Source organism: Rana temporaria, chromosome 6 (genome assembly GCF_905171775.1).
Source record: "Rana temporaria chromosome 6, aRanTem1.1, whole genome shotgun sequence".
Taxonomy (NCBI): Eukaryota; Metazoa; Chordata; class Amphibia; order Anura; family Ranidae; genus Rana; species Rana temporaria.
The window spans coordinates 3,228,032-3,237,781 of NC_053494.1; the positions used below are offsets into that span (position 1 = coordinate 3,228,032).

General features: G+C 45.8%; 1 protein-coding gene across 1 annotated transcript; it reads left to right on the top strand.

Moving 5' to 3' along the window:
• On the top strand, nucleotides 1–4,471 carry LOC120942821 (olfactory receptor 24-like). The gene is made up of 3 exons (XM_040355747.1): nucleotides 1–134; nucleotides 3,216–3,493; nucleotides 3,600–4,471. Exons 1-3 carry the CDS (start codon nucleotides 1–3, stop codon nucleotides 4,469–4,471), a joined length of 1,284 nt encoding a protein of 427 aa, XP_040211681.1.
• The last annotated feature ends 5,279 nt before the right edge of the window (nucleotides 4,472–9,750 follow it).

The following is a 9,750-nucleotide window of genomic DNA, read 5'->3' on the forward strand; positions in this document are numbered from 1 at the left end:
ATGCAGCAGGAGGAGATGGAGAAAATGAGGAATGAGGAGGAGTACGAGCCCTTTGCTGTAGACTTGTCTCATGGAGGTGCTATACCAAGTTTTGTAATCCAGAGTCATGAGTTTCTCCATGTGGTATCCAAAAGGTTGGTACTTTTACCATGATAAGACTGAAGTAAAAGTAAAAGTACCAACCTTTTGGATACCACATGGAGAAACTCATGACTCTGGAGGTGGAAGTGGAGGAAGGGGTGGGGGGGGGGATAGAACAGGTGGAGATGGAGGAAGAGGTCACAATGGAATGCTTGCCTACCTAGTTTTAATTTCAAAGCTGTAATAATCTGTGTCTTAAATATCTTCCTGGAGTTCAACATTAAAGGGAGATTGCCAGGGTAATAAAAGGGTGGAAGCTAAGCAAACATAAGGTATGGGTTACTCACAGGATAGAACATTTTCACTTTGCAATGTGAATATTAACTTACCAAAAGTAAACAAGGCAAAGCGATGTACGCTTCAATCCTACAATCCCATTAATCATAGTAGTAACCCATAAACTCTACTCATCCCACCCTCAAGCCTTCCAATAGGCTGCAGGTTACTGTGGCATAACGGTGTCATTCAGTGGCGGCTAGTCCATAAGGGGCGCAGGTGAACCACCCCCCAAAATCCATGCACCCGGCCCCTAATCAACATGCAGGGTGCCGGGCGCATAAATTCCCATCTCTTTTTTAGTTAATAATTAATATTTTTTTATTATTGTTTTTAGAAAAGGGTGGGCTCAGGGCACTGTGCCCCAGCCCACCCAATTGTGTGACAATAGCGAATTAATATTTGCTATTGTCTTCCTGAGAAGCGATCCTTTTGGGCGCCTAGGAGGAGAAGGGAACAGATGCACGGGGGAAGCCCTTGTGATTACTGAGGAGGAGGAGATGCAGGGGAAGCCACCACCTGAAGGAAGCGACATAGATGGGGTAAGTGCGTGGTTAGTGACCAACTGACCGGGGAGGTGGTGTGGGTTAGGGGGTGGCTGTGGGTGCGTTGATTTCCGCCCCCCCAAAAAAAATATCACCAGCCGCCTCTGGTGTCATTAAAGGGGTTGTAAACCTCCATGTTTTTTCACCTTAATGCATCCTATGCATTAGGGTGAAAAAACATCCGCTACTTACGCCCAGCCCCCCCCCCCCCCGAGTCACCATTTACTTATCTGAGCCCTTGAACGCGCTTGCTTCTTGCCTTTTCTCAGCCCGCTCATCATTGGACAGATTGATAGCAGCACAGCCATTGGCTCGCGCTGCTGTCAATCAACTCCAATGATGTAAGGGCCGGGGGCAGGGCCGAGTCCTGTAGTCAGCGGCTATGGACGCCGGATACAGGACTCTGGAGCGTGAATGCAAGGAAACCCTGCTTCCTGGGGGGGGGGGGTACCAGAAGCGGGGAAGAGCTGAGAGAGCTGCCGAGGGACCCCAGAAGACGTGGATCGGGGCCACTCTGTGCAAAACAAGCTGCGCAGTGTAGGTAAGTATGACATGTTTGTTATTTAAAAAACAAAACAATACAATCCCTTTAATTTCTCCCTATCAGTCCTGGGATGCTGGAGAGAGGAAAGAACATGTGACCCACCTTCAAAAAAGACCTCATTGATTCTGGCAAAGTGTGTGTGGGGTGGGGGAATGTTTGAAATGTAGAATCACAGATTTTGAGTTGTTCTTTAAAATAAAATTCTTAATAACACTAATATGTTGATATTGTAGATAAACAAATATATAGTGGACTCTATACAAGGGGTCCCCGGGTTACCAACAAGATAGAGACTGTAGGTTTGTTCTTAAGTCAAATTTGTTTGTAAGTCGGAACAGCGGCGCAGGAAAGAACGGTGATCTGAAGGTTTCACTAGGCTGCACTAGGCCGGACCAGGCCGCTGCTGCGACAGGCAGGTTTAGCGGCCCGGCAGGCCACCGGACTGTACCAGGCCTGTGGATGGGCAGGCAGGATGACGGGGGGGGGGGGCCTTAACTCGCAGCCAGGCCAGGAACGGGTCACTTTAGCAAGGCACAGGCCAGGAAGATGGTGGCGGGTGTGCGGGATCGCTGCAATACAGGTACAGGACGCATCAGGGTATGGAGAGGAACAGGCAGGCAGGTAATTAGGTTGTTTTTCAGCGTTTATGTGCACAGATGGCTAAGGATGAAGTGCAGAATTCTTGGAACTCCTCACTAACACCCCGTTCGTAAGTAGGAGTCATTCGCAACTCGGATGTTCGTAACTCTGGGACCCCCTGTATGGGCAATATATGAACACTCCTCCTCCAATTGATGGAGTTCAGGTGTCTCCAGTGAAGAGCCCTGATAGAACTACAACATGCAAAAACATTTTAGATGATTGTGCTCCTTCCAGATATGGGGGTAAAAGTTTGGACAAGACCTTTTTTCTCTTCCAGCATGACTATGTCCTATGAAAAACATCAGCTCCAAAAATACATGGTTGGAAGAGTCTGGGGTGGAAGGGACTTGAGTGTCCTTCACAGAGCACTGACCTCAAGGCTACCGAAAACATCCTCCATGCTTCACCCATGAAACATGACATTTATTTATAACACAATGGATGGAGACCCTAATTTACCCCATGCCCAATTAAGTACATTATTCACTATTTACAATAACAGTAAAGAGGAAAATACATTTCTATAAAAAAAAAAAAGAAACACAAAGATATTTTTGGATCGTCTGGCACATGAGGCCTCGGTGAGATCTCGGCAGTGTAATGAGACATGAGGGGATATGGATGGAGGTCTCAGGGAGATTCTGAATGCTTTTATATACGGTGAGATGGTGCAGGATGGGGGGAGAACCTGTGTGTCCTCTCTACCCAACACTCCGATCTCCTCTATAGAACTGGCTGAAGGAACCCGACCAACACAAGACCTGATATCACGACCTCTACAGGACACATTGTATCCGTCTACAACAGGAAGGTGTCGGCTGTTTTATTCAAGAAATATTCTTCTACATTGTGATCGATCCTTCCTGACAATCATACAGTGTTATATATTCCTCATCTCCATCCCCTGCATTCCCGTACACAGACCTCATCCTTTTTTCAGTGAAGAAGATTTTGATACTCATTTTGTTTTTAATTCCATGCAAAACATTCAACTTGATCTAAAGTATAAAATTCTATAACTGCATTTTATTTGTTTTTAAAATCTTGATGTGAACGATCCTTTACAGTCCAGTGAAGGGGGTCTTCTCCAGTACAAGGCCTTCTCCAGTACAAGGTCTTCTCCAGTACAAGGTCTTCTCCAGTACAAGGTCTTCTCCAGTACAAGGTTTTCTCCAGTACAAGGTCTCCTCCGGTACAAGATCTTCTCCAGTACAAGATCTTCTCCAGTACAAGGTCTTCTCCAGTACAAGGTCTTCTCCAGTACAAGGTTTTCTCCAGTACAAGGTCTTCTCCAGTACAAGATCTTCTCCAGTACAAGGTCTTCTCCAGTACAAGATCTTCTCCGGTACAATGTCTTCCTGATTCCTCACCTCATCGCTCCTCTCTGAATTATTTGGTTCTGATGGGAAATCAAACTTCTCAGTCTGAATTCATTTTTCTTGGCCTTTCAGACCTCAGATATTCTCAGATCCCGGTATTTCTCCTCATCTATGTGGCCACAGTGGTTGGGAATCTTCTCATCATTTCTCTGGTGGTCTCAGACTCCCATCTACAGACCCCCATGTACTTTTCTTTGGGAAATGTCTCAGTTTTAGACATCTCCAACTCCTCCATTTCCACATCTCATTTGAATTTCAACATCTTTACTGGAAACCGGCTGATTTCATACCCAACTTGTATCTCTCAGGTCTTCTTCTTCACCTGGTTCCTCAGCACTGAGTCCTCCATACTTACAGTGATGTCCTATGATCGCTATGTTGCCATCTGTCATCCTTTGCGGTACGCAACCATAATGAGCCACGAGTTGTGTGTTCAGGTGATGTTCTTTTCCTGGTTCTTCAGATTTGTCTGTTCTTTGTTGCACATGTTTCTTGCACTTATACTGGCCTTCCCTGACCCCAGCACCATCCCGGGCTTGTTCTGTGAATTATATCAGCTGATTCAACTGTCTTATTCTGACACTTTCCCCAATTACTTACTTATATATGTTGATGCTATAAGTATTGGAGCCACTGGCTTTTTCATTACTTTGCTTTCCTATGTCTATATATTCAAAACCATCCTGAAAGTGAAAGTGAAGGATGGAAGACGGAAAGTTTACTCCACCTGCAGCTCCCACCTCATGGTGGTCTTCATCTTTTACGGGACGGCTTTTTTCAACTACTTTCATCCCAAAACTAAGGATTTTCTGGTAGGCAGATTGCTGTCTGTATTTTACACAGTTGTCACCACTCTCCTCAACCCGATTATATACAGCCTGAGAAACAGGGACCTAAAAGGAGCTCTTCAAAAAATGATATCTAGATTGGACTCCATACCATGAACTGTCACTAAAGAAGAACTGCATAACAATATAGTAATTTAAATACAGTAAAACCTTGGATTGCGAGCATTATTTGTTCCAGAAACATGCTTGTAATCAAAAAAACACTTGTATATCAAATAGAGTTCCCCCATAAGAAATAATGGAAACTCAGATGATTCGTTCCACAACCATTTATTCATAATGTCCTTCAGTTTATAGTCCATATAAAAAGATTATAGCAATGTGATTGGTTGTGTGACCATAAAATGTCCATCCACAAATGGAAGCCTCCACAAGGGGATTAGAAACAAAATCCAGCAGGAGCTCCAGAGTATAAAAGAGAAGAGAGGCGCCTCTAAGGCCGCGTACACACCGGCAAACATGTACGATGAAACCGGTCCGCCGGACCGTTTTCACCGTACATGTCTGCCCGGGGATTTCTGTACGATGGCTGTACTAACCATCGTACAGAAATCCGCGCATAAACAATACGCGGGGCGGCCCTGCCAGTTAAATGCTACCACGCATGCGTCAAAGTCATTTGACGCATGCGAGGGATGGCGGGCGCTCGGACATGTACGGTAGGTCTGTACAGACGACCGAACATGTCCGAGCAGGCAGGATTCCAGCGGGCTGTTTTAAAACAAGTCCAGGAATATTTGCCCGCTGGGAAAAGGCCCGGCGGGCAAATGTTTGCTGGAATCCTGCACGCTCGGGCCTACACACGACCGAACATGTCTGCTGAAACTGGTCCACGGACCAGTTTCAGCAGACATGTTCGGTCGTCTGTACGGCCCATTAGTGTAGCAATATATTGTTAAATGTTGTATCTTCATTAAAAGTAAACATATTGCTACACTTAGAGGTGCCTCTCTTCTCTTTTATACTCAGTTGTGACATGACTCTACTCTTTTATCAAGACATTGCTTGTATATCAAGTCAAAATGTATGTATACATTTTGCTTGTCTTGCAAAACACTCTCAAACCAAGTTACTCTCAAACCAAGGTTTTACTGTAGTAATAATAAAAAAATGTTTGTTATTAACCTTGATCCCCTTTAATCTTTGCACATTGTGGCCACTTGTAGGGTAGTAGGGCAGGGGTCGTAGGCATTGTCACATCCGCCATGCTTCCCTACTCGTTGGGTACCAAGCAAGGGTCACATGAGAGCCCTACCCTGGGGTGGATTCTTCTAGGATACACTAGGCATGTTGGTTGGGGTCAATGCCTTACACATGGGGCACCTCTACTTGAACAGCCTTGTTCACAGATCCCTGTTTTGTGTAGTTTACCAACGATTGGCGGGTGCCGAAGAGCATTGAGTGCCTGGCACCTACAGATCGGCTGCTGCTGTGAATTATCATAGCATAAGTAGCCTGTCACTGGCACATATGTGTCCCCTGCAGGTGCAAGAGCAGGATCACATATATATACATGTTATGTACCAGGTTGGAGGCTGAGGTGACGAGAGGGCTCCCCTTGCGGCTGAGAGAAGAGTACCCCTGGAGTTGGAGACAGAGGGTGCTCTGCCCTGAGATGCCCAGAGACCCTTGGAGCACTCAGCAACAAGGTCCTGTGACACAGAAGATCACGGCATTTAGTACCCTGCTGCTGTGAGCAGCCAGGGTACCATGTGATTGCTATGACCAATCATAGCGATCGCATGATTACAATGTAAGCAAAACTGTCATGAATGGCTTGCTTACTGTTGGTTGGAGGTACAGGTGTCTAAAGGAAAGGCACACAAGTGTGGTCTGACCAGTGATGGCCCATCTATTAGGGGGCGCATGGGCGCCCGGCCCCTAATCTACATGCAGGGCACCAGACGCATGGATTTCTATGTGTTTATTCACTAATGTCTTCCTGCTTCTCCTGGCCAATCAGATAGCAGATCCAGGGAGTCTCAGGACCACTTCCTGTTTGGCCCAGGAGGAGAAGCCTGTCTGTTCGGCCTGGAGGAGTCCCGGTTCTTCCCTCGGCTGGAGATAGGAGCAGCAGCCCTACCCCTTCTTCTCATTTCCTAAGGTAAGGCTGCCTTCCTGTCCATCACCCATGGAAGGGGAGCGGCGGTGGCATGTGACGGTGCTCCTCTCTATTCCTCCTCTCTATTCCTTCTCTCTATTCCTCATCTCTATTCCTCCTCTCTATTCCTCCTCTCTATTCCTCCTCTCTATTCCTCCTCTCCATTCCTCCTCTCTACTCCCCCTCTCTACTCCTCCTCTCTACTCCTCCTCTCTACTCCTCCTCTCTATTCCTCCTCTCTACTCCTCCTCTCTACTCCTCCTCTCTATTCCTCCTCTCTATTCCTCCTCTCTCCTCCTCTCTATTCCTCCTCTCTATTCCTCCTCTCTCCTCCTCTCTATTCCTCCTCTCTATTCCTCCTCTCTATTCCTCCTCTCTATTCCTCCTCTCTACTCCTCCTCTCTACTCTCTACTCCTCCTCTCTACTCCTCCTCTCTACTCCTCCTCTCTATTCCTCCTCTCTATTCCTCCTCTCTACTCCTCCTCTCTACTCCTCCTCTCTACTCCTCCTCTCTACTCCTCCTCTCTATTCCTCCTCTCTATTCCTCCTCTTTATTCCTCCTCTCTACTCCTCCTCTCTATTCCTCCTCTCTATTCCTCCTCTCTATTCCTCCTCTCTATTCCTCCTCTCTACTCCTCCTCTCTACTCCTCCTCTATATTCCTCCTCTCTATTCCTCCTCTCTATTCCTCCTCTCTACTCCTCCTCTCTACTCCTCCTCTCTACTCCTCCTCTCTATTCCTCCTCTCTATTCCTCCTCTCTATACCTCCTCTCTACTCCTCCTCTCTATTCCTCCTCTCTACTCCTCCTCTCTATTCCTCCTCTCTACTCCTCCTCTCTATTCCTCCTCTCTACTCCTCCTCTCTATTCCTCCTCTCTATTCCTCCTCTCTATTCCTCCTCTCTACTCCTCCTCTCTACTCCTCCTCTCTACTCCTCCTCTCTATTCCTCCTCTCTATTCCTCCTCTCTACTCCTCCTCTCTATTCCTCCTCTCTACTCCTCCTCTCTATTCCTCTCTCTATTCCTCCTCTCTATTCCTCCTCTCTATTCCTCCTCTCTATTCCTCCTCTCTATTCCTCCTCTCTACTCCTCCTCTCTATTCCTCCTCTCTACTCCTCCTCTCTATTCCTCCTCTCTATTCCTCCTCTCTACTCCTGCAACAAAAAAATAAAACAAAAAACAAAAATAGACTGCTGCACACCCTGAAGAGTTTACTACAAATTTATTATGGTAAATATCAAAACAGAACATACGTATGTAAGGCATTAAAAACACAGGTTACCCAAAATGGGATAAGCCTACCCATGGAGTACCCCAAAAATACCCACTCAAAAAGACGGCATTTACCAGTGACTAACAAGAGAAAAAGACTTGATCATCCCAATAGGAGATCAGAGGCTATATGTAGCCCACTCACCCTCCACACAACATACAGAGACCCCCCGCCCAAAAGCACAAACGAGACCCAACTACTCACAATTTCCTAATAATTTCCACACCAGGCAGTGGTTCCCTGTAACAACAGGTGAAAAATGCCACTGTCTAAGTGGGAAAATGCAATAAGAAAGGATATCTCAAAATGGGGACATGAATAGATTCCACTAATTAGTGGTATATAAGCACTGCTCCATTAATGGTTAATGGCAAACGAAAAGACAATGAAAGAAATATGGGGGACCATAAGCTTGTCAGCTAGCTGGGAATTATCCTCTTCAAATAGATCGCCACGTCTGGCGTAGTAAAATGTCCAAATTCCATCAAACAGTAAATATTAAGGAGACGTTCAAAGAATATGTATTGGAGGCACTGTAATAAAGATCTTCAAAGTCAAAATTCACCTAACCACTTACCCCCCGGACCATATTGCTGCCCAAAGACCAGAGAACTTTTTGCGATTCGGGACTGCGTCGCTTTAACAGAAATTGCGCGCTCGTGCGACGTGGCTCCCAAACAAAATTGGCGTCCTTTTTTTCCCACAAATAGAGCTTTCTTTTGGTGGTATTTGATCACCTCTGCGTTTTTTATTTTTTGCGCTATAAACAAAAATAGAGCGACAATTTTGAAAAAAAATAATATTTTTTACTTTTTGCTGTAATAAATATCCCCCAAAAATATATAAAAAAAACATTTTTTTTCCTCAATTTAGGCCGATACGTATTCTTCTACATATTTTTCTTAAAAAAAAATTGCAATAAGCGTTTATTGATTGGTTTGCGCAAAAGTTATAGCGTTTACAAAATAGGGGGTATTTTTATGTCATTTTTATTAATATATATTTTTTACTAGTAATGGCGGCGATCAGAGATTTTTTTTCGGTACTGCGACATTATGGTGGACACTTCGGACACTTTTGACACATTTTTGGGACCATTGGCATTTTTATAGCGATCAGTGCTATAAAAATGCATTGGATTACTATAAAAATGCCACTGGCAGTGAAGGGGTTAACACTAGGGGTCGGGGAAGGGGTTAAGTATGCCTGGGTGTGTTCTTACTGTGGGGGGGGTGGCCTCACTAGGGGAAACACTGATCCTCGGTTTATACATTGTATGAACAGAAGATCAGCATTTCCCCTGCTGACAGGACCGGGAGCTGTGTGTTTACACACACAGCTCCCGGTCCCCGCTCTGTAACGAGCGATCGCGTGTGCCCGGCGGCGATCGCGCCCGCCGGGCACACGCACGGGAGTCGGGGGCGAGCGGGGGGCGCGCGTGCGCCGCCGGAGGCGGCTAAGAGAGAGAGGACGTTATACTACGTGCTCTCGCCCAGCCGAGCCGACCTGCCGACGTAGAACGGCGGTGCGCGGTCGGCTAGTGGCTAAACTGCACTTGAGAGGAATGCAACAGTGTTGCCACTGATAATAAACGGATTCCCATAGCGTATGGGTAAAGTCCATTCAAGGATTTCAGATAGGCATGTCCATATGATGCTTGTGTCTTGTTAAACTGCTCGTACTCCGTGAGCTAGTAGCAGATAAGCACAAATACATGATAGATGTATGAGCTGGTGAGCAGATAATAGGATAGTGTTCCACAACAATGAAAAATTGGAGTATTACTCACTGTTAAGCTGTCATCTGTAGCTCAGAATCGTAGCTATCGCATCCAATCTGTACTCACGTGCTGCCAAGAGGGATTGCAGCCGATCCATCCATTTGTGTGCTTTACACAGAACTTGAAGCACTATTCATCAGTGCAGCGGTTGTAGGTGAATTGATATTTAAATATCCAGTATAGGACTTGAATTATACGGTGTCTCTGGTGATATTAGATG